The sequence below is a fragment of the Haemaphysalis longicornis genome, unplaced genomic scaffold (assembly GCF_048455015.1).
Source record: "Haemaphysalis longicornis isolate Haplotype H1 unplaced genomic scaffold, Haemaphysalis longicornis Haplotype H1 scaffold_4, whole genome shotgun sequence".
NCBI lineage: Eukaryota > Metazoa > Arthropoda > Arachnida > Ixodida > Ixodidae > Haemaphysalis > Haemaphysalis longicornis.
In genome coordinates this window covers 202672600-202695827 of record NW_027526361.1, presented here as the reverse complement: position 1 = coordinate 202695827, position 23228 = coordinate 202672600, and the positions used below count along the sequence as shown (strand labels likewise).

At 47.9% G+C, this 23228-nt stretch overlaps 1 protein-coding gene across 4 annotated transcripts; it reads left to right on the top strand.

The window, feature by feature from the left end:
- The first annotated feature begins 1255 nt into the window (after positions 1-1255).
- LOC144179611 (uncharacterized) lies at positions 1256-11788 on the top strand. 4 transcript variants are annotated; one of them, XR_013324305.1, is made up of 3 exons: positions 1256-1419; positions 2030-2116; positions 10929-11785. XR_013324305.1 is itself a non-coding variant. In XM_077708030.1 (2 exons), exon 1 carries the CDS (start codon positions 7747-7749, stop codon positions 8113-8115), a length of 369 nt encoding a protein of 122 aa, XP_077564156.1. In that variant the 5' UTR covers positions 7603-7746; the 3' UTR covers positions 8116-8161; positions 10929-11788. The 4 variants fall into 4 exon arrangements, 1 of the variants encoding a protein (XP_077564156.1); XR_013324307.1 differs by lacking the exon at positions 10929-11785 and adding an exon at positions 5684-5850; XR_013324306.1 differs by lacking the exon at positions 10929-11785 and adding an exon at positions 5669-5841.
- Positions 11789-23228: the final 11440 nt, after the last annotated feature.

The window sequence follows — 23228 nt, the reverse complement described above, 5'->3', positions numbered from 1 at the left end:
ATAATTAAAGGACCCTGTAACACGATTTCCGACATTTTGTCAAATCTTAATTGCTTTCAGAAAATATTCAATAACCACATTCAGCTTTTAGAGTAAAGAGCCATAAACTGCCCCACACACTAAACTTTTTTACGCCCTTTTGGCCAAAAAGGGTGTAAAATAATTGAAAAAAGGGTGTTGGGAGGCCCTTACGCCCTTTTTCTTGAATCTCAACACCCTTTTTTGTAGCTTTCCACCCTTTTTGCGTGAAAAAAAGGGTGTTGACCAACCTCACCACCCTTTTTTTTTGGAAGGGTGTTGAAAGGGTGGGGAAAAGGTGTTCAGCTCATCATTGATTGAGGTCATGCATGCAATATAATTTCAAAAAGACATCCCATTGTACCATCCACCCAACCTCGTCAAAAATGTTCAAAAGCAAAAAAAAAAAAAAAGCTGCCAAATTCAATAAAAAAGCAGCGGCAGCACCGACGTTGAAACAGGAAAAAATATCAGCCCTTGCTTACTACGACATCGACAGAATAACACTCCCCCTCCCACTTTTTGTTTTCTGCAACCTTGCACCGAGCACAGCACAACCTTGAACTGTGACATCTGTATCATCATTCCGTCGTTCCCTGTTCCTCCCCTGCCCCACCAGCACAATCATAGCCCCCTCTGACAACAGTCATTCTCGTCACTCAGTGGAGTTATAAAGTACTAGCAATCACAATTTTATTCCATTCTTATTGTTAGCGACCGTAAATATTGTGTACAAATGCAATAAACAGACCACCTAGTTTCTCCTGCAGAAACAACGTTGGAGAACAAGGCAGATATCAAAAGAAAACAAAAGTTGGGAATGGAGGGGGCATGAAGTCGGGCGCTAAATAAACAGACGCCAAATAATAATACGATTACTTACACTAGAACACTGCCAAATTTCATTGCGCAGTGTTATCTTACTATCTGCTGCTTTTTTTAACGTTCAAATGGAGCGCCAAAAAGCTCAGTCCGCGTTTTGTGTTTGTAAACTTTAAAAATCTAAGCTTCTTTATTATATTGCACACAAAAAATAATAATTTACTGTTGTAGTCAGTAAAAGAGGCAATTATTTATTGTTGTCGTTTTAATTTCTTTACGCAACTCCCTGTCAACGGCCGAAACCCTGAGTACGGCGCGCGGCAGCGTGGCCGGATTCCGGAACAGATACCCCGTGACCCTCCATGCCGTGACCCGTCTTTCATGGATTGTTGACTGTGGTGTGCAGTTGCACAAGCGCAGTTATTATGATTAATTGGACACCTCGTCGTCTTCGGTTATGTCTGTCGTGTTCGACTTCGCGATGAAGTATTTGAGAACAACTTTGCCACCTGAAGACGGCTAAATTCGTTCGGCGCTTGCCCCTGAACGTCGCTCGCTCTTCTGCTTCGTTTCCTGCAGGTAAGCTGTCTCGACACATTTGCCGCCTTTCTTTTCACTGGATGCCGTTTGTAGCTGTCAGCGCCGCTTTAAGGATTCGTTAACAGGAGCCCGCGTGTGTGAATTGTTTAACTGAACTAGCGAGGTTGAACCTTGAGGGCTCGTCTTTTGAAAGGCGATGTGCGAAAGAACATTGTGGTGCTTGCATTGAGCGCTGAACGCACTGGCGCTCAGTAACGCAGTGGCGCTCAGTAACTCAGTAACGTTTCCCATTCCGCAGCACTACATTGAACAGCTTCAGAGTTCACCACTGCAAACCACGTCTTACGCGTAGTTTATCAGAACACGGGCGGCTACTCCTCTAAACTGTGCTGCGCAGCGTTTACGGCTTCGTTAATCACCGCTGTCATTTGTGCCGTGTTGGGAATGGCGAGGGAGAATCGTTTGCGAGCGAATGTGCGCGCCTCGCAAGCTTCGTTGCGTTTGCGGCGAGCCACCTCACCATGTGTACGGTGCCGCTGTGCGCGGGCATTGATTTTGGCTGAATATTGTGTTGCCCGAGTTGTAACATTCGTGCACCCAATAATTCCCATTCTTGCCTGTGTGGTAATCATGTGTCATCCTGTTTTAGACCTCTGGACGGTCTGAGCACATCACGTCCCTCCATTCAACCGGACAAGAGCCACAAGCATTGTCAACAGTGTTTGGCCGCCAGAACGTAAGTTTTCAAACACAGTTTTGGTAGCACAGTGGGCTACCATACTTCAATAATGTTCGATCACTTGAATGTACAAGTTCCCTCGTACAAGCCAGGAATTTTTTTGGGGGGAAGGGGGGGGGGGGGGTATGGTCGACCAAAAAATGGGACGGGGAAATATGTAGGCAAGGCATCTTGCGCGTTGTTTTGCAAACGAAACTTGAAATAACTGACTTTAACATGCGATTTGTGTATGCTCAACACTACCTGTAAAGCCCACCTTAAAGGAGAGCCATGAAGACAAAATACAAGTTGGGTTTATTAGAAAGACTGCTTAGTCCTGATAACAATGATCCCAATATCATCGCAATCTTCGAAAAAATAACGGAGATATTAAGGAAAACGTTTGAAGCAGTCGCGACCTCCTAGCCAATTTCCCGCAACTTATTTATGACGTCACGGAACCTTGTTTGTGCGATTGGCGGCCGTCTAACTGACCTGTCGCGACGGCACATGACTGGACGTCTGTAATCCGGCCTCTAGTTTCATTTGACCGCATCACTTGAACGTTGACGTGCAGTTAAGGCACTGAAAATTATGTTTTATTGTGGGCCCGTATGACGTCATTCTTGCTCATAACACGTCACTGTGGCGCAAAATTTGAAAGTTTTTAAATACTTCTTGCTTTTTTTTTCGTTAAAAAACATATTTTGCGGCTCTAATGGAGCTGAGTGACATACTGAATCCTAGTTCTTTCAAATTAAACGAAGTTGTATTTTCTCTTCATGGCTCCTTTAAGGAGCTTAGATGGTGATGATAGTGATGATCAGCTAAATTGCTGTTCGCTGGTCTATGGGCAGACTACGGGCGATTCATTCGTCCGCAGAGCAGGTGGTTAGGCGGACCCGCGCTCGTGAGTGTGATCATGAGCGCGCTCGTGAGTGGCGCGCGGACCCCGAAGTTCGTCAGGCGGAAGTGGAGGCCAACACTGAATGTTTACTATCAAGATTCTCGTGTTTTAGAAAAGGGACTATTAAGTTTTCTTGTCAGCTATGAAGTACAGTCGAGCACGATTTGAAGGTTATCGAGCGGCCAAGCGTGCCACCAGCCCACGGTTTCGTTTCGGAAACATGAAAATCGAGATTTCACACTCTTCGCTCCCTTGTTGGCTGTTCCATGATACAACAATGGCCTGCACGACTGACTTGCCACCCTTTGGGTTTCAAGCTGTACAGGGCCGTCCACGCTAGGTGCGAACACGGCGCAGCGTGACCTTGCTCCGCGGAGCGCCAGCGCACAATCCGCGGCCGCGCATCGAAGCTAAGCGGCGCAGGCGCACAGAGGCTTGGAGGTGGGGCTTCGTGTCGTCTGCTACCGCGGTAGAGCGCCGTGCCTGCTTTGTTGTGAAGCACGCCTAACTTTAGGCTTGCCTGTAGCGTCTAAGCGCGCTGCGACAGCATTGCGGGAAAGCGCACTTTCCTTACTGCGGCGCGTTGTGTAGTTTCTGCCTACGAGAACCCACAGCTTCCGCATTTCAATTCCGCGGTGCAGGTTAAATGCAAGTATTGTTGCAAACATTTCAGGACTGGCTTGGTTTGGTTCAATGAGAGACGCTGTATGGAACGGCATCGTATAATTTCGGCCACTAGGATTTATTTAATGCTCACTGGCATTACGCAGAACATAATTGTCTGTGCATTTCGCCTCCGTGGAATTTCGGTCACAGCGGCTGGGTTTCGATCTGCCGAATTTCTTCCAGATGTGTATTGGCTTTTTTCAAACATATGAATATCGCGCATCGTCGAGATGGTTCAAGCAGTCGCCCAGCCAGGAAGTCACGCCCCCAGCACAATCGTCTACTCTGCGGTCGAATCCTGGACCGGTCCCACTCTAGTGTGCTAAATTATAATGCATACGTCATTGGTTGCGCTCCCTATATGGCTAGTTATTTGGAGAAAGCGGCCCCTCCCTTTGTTGCCACCTGTGCGCATCCTCCTTTATGGTAAGACCCGTACTTCCTCGCGACTCCTTGAACCATCTCAACGATGCGCGATATTCATATGTTTGAAAAAAGCCAATACACATCTGGAAGAAATTCGGCAGATCGAAACCCAGCCGCTGTGACCGAAATTCCATGGAGGCGAAATGCACAGACAATTATGTTCTGCGTAATGCCAGTGAGCATTAAATAAATCCTAGTGGCCGAAATTATACGATGCCGTTCTATACAGCGTCTCGCATTGAACCAAACCAAGCCGCCAGTCCTGAAATGTTTGCAACAATACTTGCATTTAACCTGCACCGCGGAACTGAAAAGCGGAAGCTGTGGGTTCTCGTACGCAGAAACTACACAACGCGCCGTAGTAAGGAAAGTGCGCTTTCCCGCAACGCCGTCGCAGCGCGCTTAGACGCTACAGGCAAGCCTACAGTTAGGCGTGCTTCACAGCAAAGCAGGCACGGCGCTCTCCCGCTCTAGCAGATTACACGAAGCCCCGCCTCCAAGCCCCTGTGCGCCTGCGCCGCTTAGCTTCGATGCGCGGCCGTGGATTGTGCGCTGGCGCTCCGCTGAGCGAGGCCACGCTGCACCGTGTTCGCACCTAGCGTGGATGGCCCTGTACATTCGTTGTTATCAAGCACAGACTTGGACTTGGTTGCCCTTTATCTACACCAATGATAACGAAACTTGCATGGAATATTTGATAAAGCTGTTGTTCTTCCTTCTTCCTGCTTCGTTTGAAAGAGTAGTTTTCCCGCGACAACCTCCGAATCGCAGTGGACTGTACATGCGGCGCATTCGTATATTATGGTGGTGAAACTAGCAAATGTGCGTCTTCATTCTTAAGTAATCGCCTTTTGTTATTTTTTGTGCTAGTAGCGCGAGTAGTAAACTTTCGCTAAGCGGAACACCTTATTGCACTGCTGTTGAATGTTGAGCTTGTTGCACGTTTCTTAAATTTCATTATATTTCTATCTGTTAAATCGAAACAGACATGGCTTCAGTAAAACTCCTGTTAAGCAAATACAGAATGCTGATTCTAACCAAGAGGGAGGTCAAGGAAACTGGAATAGTGCCAAAAAAACAAAGCTCCGCATTAGGGAGAATTGTGTAGTTTTGTTGATGTGGAGGAAATACAAGATGGGCAGAGCAATGCTTTTTATGCAGCAGAAATTATGGATCTGCAATAGTCAATGAAATGCGATGTCTGTAGAAAAGTAAACATATCAAGGATTGATAGTTGACTGAACAAAATACAGCGACGTGCTCTGTCATGTGATTATACTTTGTACCAGTGTAAAGACAAGGAATCACACGCTCCCGACAACATGTAAGCCTATATGAGGCTTTTCCTGCTGTTCTGCCATTCCCCGGCCGTGCTGTTCCGCCATGGAAACAGTGGGGCTGTTTCGATTGGCTCGTGGCAGGTTCCCAGCGCTTGTCGGTGTATCCGGCGCGAAATGCAGCCGGGCTGTATATGTTGACAGGTACAGCATCTGGAGCGGGCGCAGGGATCAGACGTTGACATAGCCTTTGTTTTCAGCTTTATATGAGCAAGAATGTCCTTAAAACTGCAGGTTCCGCGCCTGCAGGTGACTTCAGGCGGTTTTTCAGGCTGCTTAAACCGCAGCCCAGCAGTTATCTTCTTGGATGTTCTTTTCCCCGGGGCTTCTCCTCCAAGCCGCAGTAGCGCTGAGGATCTGACCCCGGGTATCCTCAACCGACAAACTCAGCCTCTGATACAAAACTGTACATTTATTTACAGCCCGGCGGGCGACTAAAAAACAGTGCTCAGGCGGAGCTCGAAGACGACGGGCCGAGCTCTCCTGCGCCCGGACCACGTCTCCCGATGTCGTCTCCTTGTCTTCATCTTCCCTCCACCCTGACGCTGGGGGCTAGGGAAGAGGGAAAAGCGAGTCCTTCGTGGGGGTCCAACCCCATGTGGTGGCCATTAGCGCATCCGGTGCGAGCAGGCGTGACCTTCCTCGGGATGCGCGGAGTTTCAAGGTGCCAAGCGACACGTGCGTTCAATTTCTGTGCCGCTCGTCCCGGGGCCTGCGCCAGTTCGTGCGTCGAAGCGCGCGACACCTCCACCGCCACTGTGAAACATACCTTCAGGAATGTTTCACACACGAAACACACACCACACACACATTTGGCCCGTGCACCATCGTTCCTTCAGTTGACGACACAACAATCAGCACGGCCAGTGCCTCTTGACCCTGGCTGCAGGTCACCATGACAAATTAGGCACAATCCTCACATAGCTCATTCAGAGCAAGCGGCCTTTAGAATGCGATACGCACCGGCCGTCGTCGTCCGAAAACGCCCTTGCCATGCGCCGCACACCCTCACACAACAGTATCAGGGGCCCCTCTCTTCCTCGCTCGGGAAGGGACCACTGCTGGGTCGTCAGCATGCGTTGGAGCCACTCTGCACTGAGGTGAAGCTGACTGACGCTTGCGCCTCTTTCCAGGCGAACCCTAGGGTTCGGCCGCTTCTGACCCACCGTATGCGCACGAGGTGTCATTCTCTACGACACACCTTTGGTCAGGGTAAGCAGCAGAGGGCTGCTTCGTGGGCACGTTAACGCGGTCATGCAATGCCGGAGAGGCTATCTCTTCAGTCACTGCAGTTCTACCTGCAACTGCCTGGGGCTGCGTTACATGAGTGGCCGTACCCTGATTTGCACTTCCCTCTCTCAATTCGCTGGAGCTTCCCATGGCAATCATATTTTCGGGACTCGACATTCGGGGACCTCCAGAAACACACGATGCAGTGTGCGCGACACCAACTGCATCCGATTCTTCACGCGATTCCCGTGCTGCCGCATCCTGCAAAGCTACTGGCCGCTCGGCCACGCTTCCAGGATGTTCTCTGTCTCCGCACGGTGCGATGACAGGCTCACGCTCAGCTGAAGCCAGTCTCCGCCCCTTCAGAACGGCTGATTTAAGAACCTCATAGTTCTTCCGCTCCTTAATGTGCGAACCCTCGCGTTCGGCCGCTACTGAACCACCGTTCGCGCGCGAAGCGCCGTTCTCTACCACACACCGTTGTGTGACGCAAGGAGTAGAGAGGGGCTCATCGGTCACATGAATTAGAACATGCGATGCAGCTGAGGCTGTTTCTCTGGCTATCAGCTTTTTCACGGGCATGCCCACACTCCTTCGACGCACGAACTGGCGCGGGCCCCGGGACGAGCGGCACAGAAATTGAACGCACGTGTCGCTCGGCGCCTTGAAACTCCGCGCATCCCGAGGAAGGTCGCGCCTGCTCGCACCGCATGCGCTAGTGGCCACCACATGGGGTTGGACCCCCACGAAGGACTCGCTTTTCCCTCTTCCCTGGCCCCCAGCATCAGGGTGGAGGGAATATGAAGACAAGGAGACGAGAGAGACGCGGTCCGGGCACAGGAGAGCTCGGCCCGTCGTCTTCGAGCTCCGCCTGAGCACTGTTTTTTAGCCGCCCACTGGGCTGTAAATAAATGTACAGTTTTGATCGGAGGCTGAGTTTGTCGGTTGGAGATACCCGGGGTGAGATCCTCAGCGCTGCAGCGGCTTGGAGGAGAAGCCCCGGGGAAAAGAACATCCAAGAAGATAACTGGCGCAGTCGACAGGATCTTCAACAGCGACGACTCAGCCAGCCGGCGGGCGAGATGGAGCAGGCGGAGAAGTCACGGCCTGCTGAACGGGATCGGCGGGAGCAGCGAGCTCGTCAGCCTGGTGGAGAAGCGGCTGGACCGGCGCTCAGCGGACTTCTCAACGGAGAGCGGCAGCCTGCTGAACGAGATCTGCAGGAGCAGCGAGCTCGCCACCCAGGTGGAGAAGCGGCTCGAGCGGCGCTGAACGGACGTCTCAACGGAGACCGAGGCAATCTCTGCGGCCTGCTGAGCAGCGGAGAAGCAGCTTGGCGAGCGGTCAGTGGAGGCATCAGCAGCCCACTGAAGGAGAAGCGGCAGGCGAGAAGTCGGCGGGCGATTGTTTGGTGGACACCTCGGCGGAAGGAGCGGTGCATAAATGGATAACCCATCTGCACCGGTGCGGCATCTCTACAGGCGCCGAGCTATACAGGTCAGTGCCTCGTTTGATGCTGGGTCTGCGGTTCACCATGACATCTAGCGGCTATCTAGGTGTAGCCGCGAGATAATGATGAGGATTAGGAAGCGTGCATGAACGTTGCAGGGACAGCAAGCATTGCAATGTCGTTCGCTGAGCAGAAGGCGCTATTGCTGGCGAAATTGAGACGCTGAGGCAGAGTTAGCAGCGGAACGTTCGAAGAGTGGACGTTTCAAGAGAGCTAACAACGTTCCTACCTCACCGATTGCTCAAACAGTAATGTTCAGCACTCGGGGAGAGAGTGAACTGGGGTGCTCCGGTACGCCGAAAGATGCGCTGGGTGGAACCCATTCACTGGGCGCGCGTAGTCCTCCTGTTTCGCGGGATCCGCCACGATCAGAGTCACGTGGGAAAGGCGAAGATAGGATAGTGGCGCACGTTTCTTCGTGGGCGTTGAGATTCTCTGCAACCGGGGAGCAGGATAGTGAAGCATCCCGCTTAGAGAATTTCACCGAAATAAAGATGGAGGTGAAGGAAGGTGTTACGCGCGAGGTTGCGTTGGTAAATGACAGGCAGTCAAAGTTGAATGAGAGTGTGCGCATGCCCGTGATGAAGCTGATGGCAAGAGAGAAAGGCTCCGCAGCGTCGCATGTTATTGTTCAAGTTGCCGATGAGCCCCTCGCTACTCCTTGCTTCACACAACGTTGTGTGGTAGAGAACGGCGCTTTGTGCGCGCACAGGGGTGCAGTAGCGGCCGAACACGACGGTTCGCACAGGAAGGAGGGGAAGAACTATGAAGTTCTTAAATCAGCCGTTGTGAAGGGGCTGGTTTCAGTCGAGCGTGAGCCCGTTGTCACTGCGTTCAGAGAGGGAAAACGTTCCGGGAGCGTGGGCGAGCGGCCAGTTGCATTGCAGGATGCAGCAGCACGGGAATCGCGCGAGGAATCGGATGCAGTTGGTGTCACGCACACTGTATCTTGTGTTTCTCGAGATACCCAAATGTCGAGTACCGACAATGTGATTGCCATAGGGAGCTCCAGCGAATTCATCGAGGAAAGTGTAAATCAGGGTACAGCCGCTCATGTAATGCAGCCCAGGGCAGTTACAGGTAGGTCTGTAGGAGTGGCTGAAGAGATAGCCCCTACAGCATTTCATGTCAGCGTTGACGTAGCCGCTAAGCAGTCCTCTCCTGCTTACGCTGACCAATGGTGCGTAGTGGAGCACGGCGCTCCGAGCGCAGAAGCGGCCGAACCCGAGGGTTCGCCTAGAAAGAGGCGAAAGCGTCAGTCAGCTTCACCTCAGTGCAGAGTGGCTTCAACGCATGGTGACGAGCCAGCAGTGGTCCCTTCCCGAGCGAGGAAGCGAGGAGGAGAGGGGCCCATGATACTGTTGTGTGAGGGTGTGCGGCGCATGGCAAGGGCGTTTTCGGACGACGACGGCCGGTGCGTACCGCATTCTAAAGGCCGCTCGCTCTGAATGAGCTATGTGAGGATTGTGCCTAATTTGTCATGGTGACCTGCAGCCAGGGTCAAGGGGCACTGGCCGTGCTCATTGTTGTGTCGCCAATTGAAGGAACAATGGAGCACGCTCGCAAAGTGTGTGTGGTGTGTGAAACATTCCTGAAGTTATGTTTCACAGTGGCGGTGGAGGTGTCGTGCGCTTCGACGCATGAACTGGCGCGGGCCCTGGGACGAGCAGCACAGAAATTGAACGCACGTGTCGTGTCACGCGGCGCCTTGAAACTCCGAGGAGGGTCGCGCCTGCTCGCACCGGATGCGCTAATGGCCACCACATGGGGTTCCCACGAAGGACTCGCTTTTCCCTCTTCCGTGGCTCCCAGCGTCAGGGTGGAGGGAATATGAAGACAAGGAGACGAGAGAGACGCGGTCCGGGCACAGGAGAGCTCGGCCCGTCGTCTTCGAGCTCCGCCTGAGCGCTGTTTTTTAGCCGCCCACTGGGCTGTAAATAAATGTATAGTTTTGATCGGAGGCTGAGTTTTGTCGGTTGGAGATACCCGGGGTGAGATCCTCAGCGCTGCAGCGGCTTGGAGGAGAAGCCCCGGGGAAAAGAACACCCACAAAGATAACTCCAGCCTTGACATAAAACATTATGAAGGGGGGGGGCACCAGGACCCCCCCTCCCTTCCTTCCCCCCCCCCCCCCCGGCTGCGCCCTTGGCGTGTGCTTATTCTTTCTCTTGCATCCACCACATTCGAGTCGTCACGTTGATTTGGGAATGCTGGAATCCAGCATATGCTGGCAAGATACGAGAGCTTGAACACAACCCACTTGCCCGCAGTGAGTTTTCAAAGATCTCCACCCTCCTGAAGGTACTCAAGTGAGATGTAAGCATTGCCTGAAAACCATACCAGATAAGGGTACCAAATCATAGTTATGGGTCTTTCTCGCCCATTTTAGTGTTTTGAACGAAAAAAGTGCCATTTAAAGGTGACACGTCGTTCCCTACCGATTTCTGATGCCTGATTAAGTTTGTGGGCATAAATTTAGCAGCTTTCTCACATGTCTAACGTGTATGTGTGCTTGTTAGGAGTGAAGTAGGTAAAAATTTAAAGGTTTGATTGTAGTTGTGTATAGATTACCTACATTTTTTTCATTCCTAGAAAAGAAAAATTGAGGTAACCCTGCCGATTGTTCTGCATTGCTGCGTTTTATTATGCTTGTATGATTCGTAGAACCTGCAGGAGTTCAGCTGCTTGTTAACGGAAAAATGAACAGTGGTACAAAAAAAAGTGCATCTACTAAAAAAATCTTCACAATCGCAGGATGCCAACGGTCCACCTACCAACTTGCGTCCTGCATTGTTTCTGCTGGCTGGAGCGGCGCATGGAGCATTTTTCAACTTCTCGAAGTTTGTGATCAAGCGCTGCCCCAAGTGAAGGATGCCGCAGAGGGATCTTCGGTTTTAATGCCACAATTTCATGTGCTTAGCACTTACTCGTAAGGCATTTTAAATATTCATCATCCCAGAGGATATGTTACCTTCGTCTTGGGTGGAATGTGGCTGCAATCAGGTTATTTGTGACAGAAACAAGTGAACCACGTGGTGAGAGTCATTGAGGCCCTGTTGATTGCGCATGCTACTGAAATAACATTTTCATTCAGCTGAATACTTTCTAAATATTACAATTTGTGAACAAAATATGATAAAAGTCATGATTAGTTGTACTGCAGTGCAGGAAAGAAATGCCAGCACATGTTTTAGGAGCCTCTTATATTTCAGGTCATTGGCTGGTGAGCAATAAAACATAACCGAAAATTGTTTAAAGTGAAATCAAATATTTGTTGTCGCCAGTGCGTGGCCCGTAGTAAAAGCTATCTGGTCTCCCAATTTCAAATGAGACAGGAAATGCCAAAAAAATAAGGAAATAAACAAGACAGCTTGCTACAATAAACCAATTCAAATAATTGCTCAATGTCTATAAAGTGGTGATTCAGGCGGGTTAGTTCGGTGTTGATGAAATACAAGCAGGCCCTCGCCTGGTCAAAAACAAATAAACAAAGACATTTTGGGCCCCTACTGGCCTTTGATCACAATGAAAGGGGGGTGAAAGGTCGCGATTATTTATAGGTTTGGTGGTGCAGAGTGCGCATGTATATCTCGGGGAGTTGGTTGAATATGCACTGATTCTAAAAGTAGTCGTGTCGACAGGCACTTCTCTGATGCGATTATGCTTGCGGAATCCCAATCGATGACGTTGTCAGTAGCCAGGTGATGATCCGCCAAGGCATTTCAGCTTGCATTGCCTTTTTTGACATCGTTCTGGTGCTATTGAATTCTTATTTTAAATATTTCCAGTTTCACCTATGTAGGGTGCGTCGCAATCCTTGCATGGAATTTTGTAGGCAACTCCGGGGAATCTTGATTTTTCTAAAGGGTCCTTCACGCGTACCAGCTTTTGCTTAAGCCTGTTCGTTGGCACGTGTGCAATTTTAATGCCATATGTGCCAAACACCCTTGCAAGAGCTTCACTGATGCCTTGCGTGTAGGGGACGGCAGCGCGTTTTTGCCCGTCTTCAGGAACCCTTTCGGAGGAGGCAACTGAATCCCGCAATTGTTGCGTCCTCACAAGCTTTGAAGGGTAGCCGTTGCTGCGAAGGTCCTTCCTTACCACGGCTAGCTTTTGCTTGCACAGACCAGGCTCAGAGCAGATTCGTGATGCGCGTGAGAAGAGTGCAGCGGCGACGGAGCGTTTTTGGCCTATAGGATGCGCAGAGTCGAACCCCAGGTATCTACCCGTGTGGGTCGGCTTTCGATAAACACTGGTTATAAATCCTTTGGCCGACCGTTTCAGAAGTACGTCGAGGAAGGCGATCTGTCCATTATTTTCCTGTTCCATGGTGAACTGGATACTTGGAACACAAGAGTTTAGATGCTCAATTAAAGGCATTACGTCTCGGCGGTGGATCACACAAAAGCAGTCTACGTAGCTGACAAAAATCTTGGGCCCGTCTTGTACGAGCATAGCGCAGAATTTTTTAGAGCCTCTGAGGCAATATTTGCACAGACTGCTGAAACGGAAGCTCCCATCGCTGTTCCAAACCGCTGCTTTTAACATTGTACGTTGAAAACAAAACGTGTTCTGCAGGCCAAATTCCAGGCAAAATTACGCGGTCCGGAGTTGCAAGGATCTACTCGAGAACGATGCATCTCTGCCTTCACGTTCGCCAATTGAGATGCAAGACTTATATCGTCTCCTGGAATTTGACCTGCAGAACACATATTTTGTTTTCAACGGACCAGCGGTTTCGAACAGCGATGGGAGCTTCCGTTTCAGTAGTCTGTGCGAATATTGCCCTAGAGGCTCTAGAAAATTCTGCGCTATGCTCGTACAAGACGGCCCCAAGATCTTTGTCTGCTACGTAGACGACTATTTTTGTGTGATCCACCGCCGAAACGTAATGCCTTTATTTGAGCATCTAAACTCTTGTGTTCCAAGCATCCAGTTCACCATGGAACAAGAAAATAATAGACAGATCGCCTTCCTCGACGTACTTGTGAGACGGTCGGCCAAAGGATTTACAACCAGTGTGTATCGAAAGCCGACCCACACGGGTAGATTCCTGGGGTTCGACTCTGCGCATCCTACAGGCCAAAAACGCTTCGTCGCCGCTGCACTCTTCTCACGCGCATCACGAATCTGCTGTGAGCCTGGTCTGTGCAAGCAAGAGCTAGCCGTGGTAAGGAAGGACCTTCGCAGCAACGGCTACCCTTCAAAGCGTGTGAGGACGCAACAATTGCGGGCTTCAGTTGCCTCCCCCGAAAGGGTTCCTGAAGAATACAGGCAAAACCGCGCTGCCGTCCCCTACACGCAAGGCATCAGTGAAGCTCTTGCAAGGGTGTTTGGCACATATTGTGGTAAAATTAAAATATGGTGTTAAACGCGTACCAGCTTAATCAGAAGCTGGTACGCGTGAAGGACCCTTTAGAAAAATCAAGATTCCCCGTAGTTGCCTACAAAATTCCATGCAAGGATTGTGACGCATCCTACATAGGTGAAATCGAGAGCATGACGGAATCCCGTCTGGCCGGGAGGGTACATTAGAAACGAAAAAGAGATGCCGACCAGTCCAAACAAAACGTACTGACGTTTCGGCTTCCAGCACGGAAGCCTTATTCACAATAAATGCATCACCAGAAGTGGGTCGTTTAAGTGGGCTTGAATAATCGCTGCAAAGAGCGTGCGTAGATCGGGTTTAGATTTCCGTCGTTACGATTGACTGTGTTAGATGTGGTCTGAATGATTAGTGATTCCAGATGTAGCCGTGATGCTGTCACTTTTTCTGTAGCGACGATTCTTGCATTGTCCCAATCAATCTTGTGGTCATTCACGATGGCGTGTTCGGCTACAGCATTGTTGCGGACGCTTTTATTCTTTACGTCAGGTGCGTGCTGCTGCGGACGATTGTTATAATTTCCTGATTCCCCAATATACACGCCGCTGCAGTCTGCACAAGGTATCTCATATACCACACCGGGGAAGCGCTCCTTGGGCAAGCGGTCCTTGACTCTCACGAGCTCATGGCGCATCTTTTTGGCTGGAATGTGGGCCACCTGTCGAAGTTCCTGCTCCAAGTTCTGGCTCCGCTCGTCAATAAAGGGACCACTCACGTTCGTAATTCTTTCGATTTTGTCGAGAAGACTCGCAACACCGTGATCGAGAAAGACGACTTGATGGTGTCCTTCGACACGAAGTCCCTTTTCACGAGCATTCCGAGTGACCTGGCTGTCACCGTATGCACCGCTGCTCTCGAGGCTGATGAGACGTTGCCCGAGAGATCACCGATGGATGTGCCAGAACTACGCAGGCTTCTAGATTTTTGCCTGAACAATACGTACTTCGTCTTTATGGGCCATTTTTACAAGCAAAGGCAGGGGACTCCAATGGGTGCCGCTATTTTGGTCACGGCGGCGAACCTGCCCATGGAAGCGCTGGAAGCACGCACGCTAGCCTCCTTTGCCCCTCAACCAAGTGTTCTTGCGTTATGTCGATGATTGTTTCTGCGTCGTTCAGAAAGACGCGGCGAACAGCTTGCTGGCCCACCTCAACAGTATGGACCGTGCCATTCAGTTCACGTCAGAAGAGGAGGCCGATGGCAAACTTCCCTTCCTGGACGTCCTCGTGTCTCGGCAGGGCCAGAGGCCACGTTTCAGCATGTACCGCAAGGAAACGCACACTGGCCGCTACCTGAACTTCAACTCCGTGCACCCCGCTTCCCACAAGAGGGCTGTTGTTAGCACGCTACTGCAGCGTGCGAAAAGATTGTGCTCGAAGCCCGAGGATGCGGCGGTGGACACGGCAAAGGTGCGGGACGACCTGGCTAGCTGCGGTTACCCGAGGCACTTTATAAACGCAACGGAACGCCAACTGACCCGACGGGGACCACTGGACGTGCCTCCTGCCCCGATGAAGCGAGCTCCTGTGCCCTACCTTCCAGGAACAAGTGAATGTTTGGCACATATCCTATGGGAATATGACATGCAGGTGGCCCACGGTCCAGCCAAAAAGATGCGCCATGAGCTCGTGAGAGTCAAGGACCGCTTGCCCAAGGAGCGCTTCCCCAGTGTGGTATACGAGATACCTTGTGCAGACTGCAGCGGCGTGTATATCGGGGAATCAGGAAATTATAAGAATCGTCTGCAGCAGCACGCACGTGACGTAAAGAATAAAAGCCGAACACGCCGTCGTGAATGACCACAAGATTGATTGGGACAATGCAAGAATCGTCACTACAGAAAAAGTGACAGCATCACGGCTACATCTGGAATCACTAATCATTCAGACCACATCTAACACAGTCAATCGTAATGACTGAAATCTAAACCCGATCTACGCATGCTCTTTTCAGCGATTATTCAAGCCCACTTAACGACCCACTTCTGGTGATGCATTTATTGTGAACAAGGCTTCGTGCTGGAAGCCGAAACGTCAGTACGTTTTGTTTGGACTGGTCGGCGTCTCTTTTTCGTTCCTAATCCTACATAGGTGAAACTGGAAATTTTTAAAAGAATTCAATAGCACCAGAACGATGTCAAAAAAGGCAATGCAAGCTGAAATGCCTTGGCGGATCATCACCTGGCTACTGACCACGTCATCGATTAGGATTCCGCAAGCATAATCGCATTAGAGAAGCGCCTGTCGACACGACTACTTTTAGAATCAGTGCATATTCAACCAACTAAAAACACGACTAACCGGTCGTGGGGTAATCTCCCCGAGATATACATGCGCACTCTGCGCCACTGAACCTATAGATAGTCGCGACCTGTCAACCCCTCTTCATTGTGAACAAGGGGCCTGTAGGAACCCCAAGGCGTCTTTATTTGTTTATTTGTTTTTGACCAGGCGAGTGCCTGCTTGTATTACCAGGCGAGTGCCTGCCTGTTTGTATTTCATCAATGAATAACCCTCCCCAGACGAGTTTTCGTCGAACCTTGGACTCTGTTAGGTGTCGGTAGGTTTACACAGCCAACTTGTGGGGACGCACATAAGCTCTTAACAAATGAGCTGCGTAGTGGCTATGCACTAGCCATGGTTTTTATTAGTTGCTTTGATGAATATCATCTTCTGTCGCAGTGTTTTAGGTAGCTCACTCGCACATTATTCCTTTGTTTTTTGGACATTGTGGAGTGTCCAATGATTTTTCGTTCTATTTCTGATTTTTATTGCAACTGTAAATATGTCAGGAGTCCCGTAATGAGTTTCTGGCAGCAATAGAGCACTACTGTGTGCATGAAGGCAGCCTAAATAAAAAAATTGGCTGCCTTGCCTTTGCTTAGAGGGGCCATGCAGACAACGCACAAGTTTGGTTCATTTGACAGATTGCGTCGTTAGAATCATACTGACACCATTTTTAACGCGCACTTCACTCGAATAAGCTATATAATTAGGAAAAAGGGAATGGCCATGCGACCCACTAGCTCATTTCCCACAGCAGTACCTATGATGTCATATGTCCCCAGCTGTGCGATTGGCTGAGGCCGGCAAAAGCAAACGCAAATAGGGCAGGCCTTATAAGCATGCCAAGCGAGCTATTTGCACTTAAATGTAATGCATATTCATTTTACAGCAGTAAAAATAAGGCAGTAAACAATGAAAGTTACGAAAATACGCGTAAACATACAAGTATCGATGCGCACTGCTGTTGGTACGGCGTGCACTATGCTTGTTTTAGCTGGACAGCACTCCGCCGCTTTGGAGTTGGCCTGCACGGCACTGGCCGATTGGCATAGGCGATGTTGTCTTACATGACCCTGTTTGTCGAGGATACCCCATGTTTCACAAAACCATTACTTTCTACAGTAACGAAAACAAGCCAGGTGCAGACGCGGTAAAAAACAAAGCAATGGCAAACAACAGTTCGTGGATGAGTATGGTAGCTCCACCTGGGAGGACTGATGGCTAGCAAGGCTGCAGACCCGAGTGACGCAGTAGTTTGATTACACGCACTTATGGCTTCATTGCTGACATCCCAAAAACACACAATATGGTGGGAGAATCAGACTTTTAACCTAAATTAATTTCTCAGTGAATGCAGCATCATTTGCTGCCGGTCAAGTGGTGGGGGCACTATAAAACAGGAAATATTTCGAACGAAACGAACTTCTATGTTGTCCAAATGGCCCCTTTAATGCACTGTATTGTATTTTTGGTTCCTGTAGTGATGTCACCATGAAGGAACCGCAGTAGACAAAGTTAATGTCAGCGCTTTACCATGCATTTTTTGTGTTTGATGGAAACAAATATAATACTCTAACCAAGGACTTTATCCGAAGCGTTCCCAACGTTTCGGAACCTACTTGGCTCCTTCATGAGAACTGTCTGTTTGACCAAGAGCAATAGTTCTACATATAAACAATTTTTTTGTTTGCTGCAGCGGATCAGAGGCTAGGGCACAAATAGGGGGTAGGACAGCTAGATATCTGTTCATCTTTCGCCGGCTTGCTTGGGTGTGACAACTGTATCTAGTTGTCAATTCCAATTTGTTGTGGTCAGTTTTTCTCAACTAAATTGTAGCTTTTTTAAAGTATATGGTATGTTTTTGTGGGCCTAAAGGGTTGCCTCATTGCATGTTTGGCCTATGTAGCGTTGAAAGCGGATATTTTGCTTCAAAGTGGAATGTCGGCCTAGCATCATGGTCCTTTGGTTGCTGCTCACTTTCATTCATGCCATTATTTTTTATATTATCACTTAAAATTAAAAGTTAACCAATCTGCTGTCATTTTAATTTTGTCACCTGCTTTATACTTCCTTTTTTTCCAACTGTCTGTAAGGAGTGACAATTCGTATTTTTATGATACCAAGGCGTCGGACTGTGCTAGTTGGTACATGTTTGAATGGATGAAAAACCAGCGGAAAACACAGGGTACGGAAGAGAACGACGGGATAAGCTTGTCCCGTTGTTCTTTGTGTTTACCGCTGGTTTTTCATCCATTCAATTTTCATGAATTTGTTGAACAGTGAGTTTAAGTGCTCAAGCAATTTGTGGCTTGAAGGTTCCCTGTAGCATTTATATAAGTGCTCCCTGCTCTTTTTTTACCCAAGACCCCATTACCAGCCTTAATGAGATTGTCTTTTGTAGACATGAAGTTGAAATAAATATTTGTTTGCATTGCTTTACATATTTTGAAAGAATTGCTTGCTCACTTTTTTTCAACCCTGTTTCTTAATCCTGCTTAAAGCATTTTTCCATGTTTATTTATTATTTTTTTTTTTTCAGAACCAGGAAGGGTGCTCATCCTCGGTTCTTGCTGAAGCACCAGTATCTGTACTTCACACGTGAGCTTTGAACATGCAGTACTTACGGTATGAAACATTTTACCAGTATTAGCTTGCTTTGTAGAGGTCATTGTAGATGGCAAAGCTCTCGACAGTGTAGTACAGGGTCTGGTGTAGTGCACAATCTCTCTATAACAGCACCCGCTGGGTGCTTGTTGTAGAGAATAATATTGTGGCTATAATACTTGAGATTATTTTAAAATGTACGTCAAATACTAGTAAGAATAGCTCTCTAAATTGGTGACCATTTTTCTGGTGGAGGCAGAAAGTGAAAATGCCCATGTGTGGAGATTTAAGTCCACAATAAATATCCCAAAGTTGCCAATGCTAATCCAGAGCCTTCCTCTTCGGTGCACTTAATATCCCATGTGCAGCTTTGTGTAAAAACAGCCAGAAATGTATGATCAATTTAAATTGATTTTAATGTTTCTAAATGCAAGTATTCTCAGTTTAAGCTGCCTTATTTAGTAAAATATTTTCTAACAATTGCATATTTACCAAAGGTTTACAGAAAAGCTTTCATTGGTTATGCACCTTCTCAGCGAAACAAAAATGTCATTAAGAAAAGCAGAAAAAACCTAAATATGGAAAGTAGCAACACTAAAGCTGCTAATAAAAAAGATGCTGAACGTTTTATCGATACTATTTTGCTGATTTTACTTCTAGTCAACTCTAAAAAGGGCTATAGACGGGTTTGATGCTTCCCATGAAGCACCTCGTAATACTAGACGAAACTAATGGGCACTGGCTGTTGGCTTTTCATTTGCAACATTGAGAAATGACCCCACATCCACCAGCAGCGACATAATGCAAGGCACCATGCACAAGCTAGACTCATGATAAAATACTGCTATAGCAACAATGTCATCACATTTCAACCATGGGCTTCAGCAGGGAACTCATATGCATTGTTCTGTGATGTTTACAGTTCTTGGTATTGCTATGTGGGGTCATTTTTCATGAAGCAAAAAGAATAATGTAAAATAAAATAAGTGGCAGTGAGGACCCAACTTTTATGGGTAGAATAAAGCCACAGTACGGAGGGAAGTATACATATTGCATTTGGTCTGCCTTAATATTGAGTTTTTCTGCTCAGCTCAAGAATAAGGCACTAAACATTGCAGGTAGCTACCGTGATTGGAAGTTTGATGCAGTGCTGAGAAGCCAAGGGTTTTAAGGTTCAAAGAACTTTTGTGCAGTTGATGTGTTGCACGCCTACTTGCTTTCACTGCATAACACGTTTATGCTGTGCAGTGAAGCTCGAAGGATGTGCACTGCAGTTCAGCAAAATGAACATAAAATTGAATTTTTAACACCGTTTCGAATAATCAACAACCTCTCATGATACAACTTCTGTACTGCAATTTGGCTGTAATATTAGACTTTATAAATAGATGTTTCAAAAATCGGTGGGTCAAAAAGTTCAAGTAAATTATCAGCTGACGAATGTTTCATACCGTAATTGTGTGTCATACTGTGCCATATGTGGCTGCACACCTGCAGCGCCATTTGTGAACCGAGGATGATGCACCCTTTTTGTACCCCTTTAGGTGGGTGCTTTTGCAGGAAAAGCTCCTCAGATTGGGGTGCTAAGTAAACACACTATGATATTTTGGGCAGAAAAGGGTGCTCCTGCAGCGACAGAATCCAGGCACCCTAAAGGGTGTAAAATATTGTGTTATGAGGGTGCTCCTGCGGCGACAAGCTGAACGAACCCTTTTGGGAATAAAAATGTTTAGTGTGGGGTTAGATCGAGCTCCGCAAGACGGCGGTACTTGTCCGTGCCAAGCGCATGATATGGTTTGGACATTCCAAGCTCTAGCCCGCCGAACGCAAAGTAATGCCTTGACTCCAATGCGAGTGCTTTTAATAACAACTTTGATGACACCACTGTTGAGAATCGGTTGAAACGGAGCAGGCGACACACGTCGGTGTTATATTTTTCTTCGGCGTGCGGCCGCAGTGGCACGAGCCGCGCCATGTCCGTGGCGCGATCAGCCATGTTCGTGGCTATTTCAGTGTTGCCAAACAAATAAATTGACAGCTAAACTTTTCAATTAATACCGGCTATAGGATGGGTCAAAGATAAATGTTCTTTATAGTTCAGACTGCTCTGTCCATCTCATTGCATTCGGAGGGAAGGAAGTTCATAATTGCTTGTATCTTGATATTTGGTATGTGCTTGGCTGTAAAGTTTTTAGGGAAGTTGCCAAAATGTTTATTAATAGACACCTCAATCATAGTTTATGGTTGTGAATTAGTTTGTCTCAGGATTCATGCACAGAATTTTGAAAACATTCTTGTTTCTTTTTTTTTATGTTGCGACATTTACTGTCGATTGTAACAGTTTGTTCGGAAAACGTGGTTTCGTTCGGCTTGAGTCTCAAGATTTTTGACACAAAAGGAATTGTGCAATTTATGGTCAATTGAACTTATAAACGTGGTTGTCTGCCTTTTAAAAAAGTTGTGACGACAAATACCAATACAAGTTCTCTACAGGTGCACATTTAATGGGATATTGTTTTTGGAAGCTACCACCAGAAAACATGATTGCAATTGTAGTGGGGCTCCAGTTCTGTCTAGTTGTATCACTTCAATGCTAATGTGTAGTGAGCACACTGATAACAGTTTTCAGTGGTCCCTCTAGTGCACCAACGTTGTGATCGTCACGTGCAGGAAATTGTGAAATTATTTCTTCTTTTTTGGTTCAGACTACTACGTTTTTTTTTGTGTCATGTCAAGTTAACCGCTATTTCAAGATATCCGAGTTTGACGCCGCGAGGGATCACTGTATATATAACTTAAAATTGTGCCATTAGTCATAAATTGTTGCATTTCATATACTTACAGAGCCTCCAGACATACACCTGTCGCCATGAATTGCATTAAGACACCATGGTGATAGGTCGCAAGCCTCCAAGGCCCTGGTGATGACGCGCGCAGCACCATGGTACTGCGCATGCCATCACCTTTTAAAAACCGTGTGAGGATGCTCAACACCCTTTATTTAGGGTGTTGAGCGTCCTCACCACCCTTTAAGGGTGTTGAGCATCCTCAACACCCTTTTTTGAGCTCAACACCTTTTTTTTGTTCTTACACCCTCTTTTCGTCCATACACCCTTTTTTTGCGAAAACACCTTTTAAAGGTGTTAGCCATGGGACAAGGTTTTTACACCCTTTTCGGCCAGAAAAGGTGTAAAAAAGTTTAGTGTGCAGCCAAAAGTGTTCCTCTATGGCCATTAGAAAATTTGAAATTTTCTCAAAAATTGTTTCTCTCCTTCCGGGTCTTGGCGTTCTTTGAGTGCTCGAATGACGTCATTGGAGCAGTGTAGCGGGTATTGGCCGGCTGCCTTTGAGTTGCTGGAATAAAGGAATTCACTAGCCACTTGAAAGAGATCGCCGCAAAAGCAAAGCAGAAACGAGAGGCGTATTTGCCGCGACAAGCAAATTATGCGGTGCCGCTGTGTACTGATGATAACTATAGCTTTTACACACTGCTTCCAGGCGCGAAGAAAAAATTGAAAGCATTTCTCGGAAATGTTGCAGAGTCCATTTAAATTTGTTACTTCCGCATTTTTGTGCAAATGCAGGGCATTGTGAACCCTTTCTGGGGGGTGGGAGGGGGGTAGGGGGGGGGCAGGGGGTGGTGCTCTCGACAAAGAGTGAAATACATTAAAATTGCTAGACCCGCTGAGGCTCGAACCCACCTAGGCCTTCAGTGCCAGTACCCAAACTTTACCTCGAGTCTACAGAGGCCGAACTGCGGGCTCCCTTTTGTAGCAGCTCACTAGAATGGCGCGTGAAATGCTATCACACTTGCCAGCTGGGGTGTACAGTTGTCGCCCTTTTTGTCGTGCTGCGCGATAAGCAATCCTGTTTGGCAGGGAGAGGGCTTACCATTTCAACCCTAGTCTAGACTTTTCTTCTTTGATCGGCAAGTTGCCGATTTAGTTCTATTATTTCGGAATGACAAGCGCTGAGAGACAAATGCCCGCTGGCAAACAACCCGGCATTCGATGAGCTGACGGTAGAGTGTGTGTCGGTTTCTTGACTGCTTCTGCAGCGCTTGTGTTAACTTCTTGTTTGTTATAAAGAGGAGGTTCTCTCCAATAAACCTTGCTTACTGAAAGAATTCTGCATCGTTCTGGAATACGAAAAATACAGCAATTTACCCGCCCGCCGCCAATTAAATATGATGAAAATGTCTGGCGATATGTAATGTCAGGTCGTGTAGACCAGGTATTGGGGAATGGAGTACTAACGCGTTGCCTTAGAGAAACCTGGGAACCACAGCACAGGCTGGCGGGGAAAGCGAATGATATCGCTTTTATAAGAAAACACCCCCTTTTAAAACTTTCCAATCGTTCCCTTTCTGCGAGGTCTTTCTGTCAGTGTGCCCTTAACAGGACAAACTTAAAATTGAAGTACTTGTTAAGGTTTTCAGAGTTTTAGAGTTTTTTATTATTTACTTTCGCAGTAAGAAGCCTACACGCTACGACCGTGAAGCTGTGAAGCGTTACTCTCGTTATGCGGTGTTATGGGCTAAGCTTGAAAGCTCTCTTTTAAAAGCTTTGGAACGTTGAAGCACTGGGGTGATAAGATTTAAAGTCACCGCCATGAGATTTTCAATTGTGTCTTCGCGCTGATGTGGGCCCACTCTATCGTAGCAGCCGACGATTTTGGAGAAAAAGCAAATCCAATCTTTCATGCGAGCACCCGATAAATCGCACTAAGGCTTCTCAATGCCATAATGCAGCTATATAACTTTATTGGGAACCTCTTATC

Excerpts from the sequence above, each read along its gene's own strand:
- LOC144179611 (XM_077708030.1), top strand. The coding sequence starts at position 7,747 with ATGGAGCAGGCGGAGAAGTCACGGCCTGCTGAACGGGATCGGCGGGAG.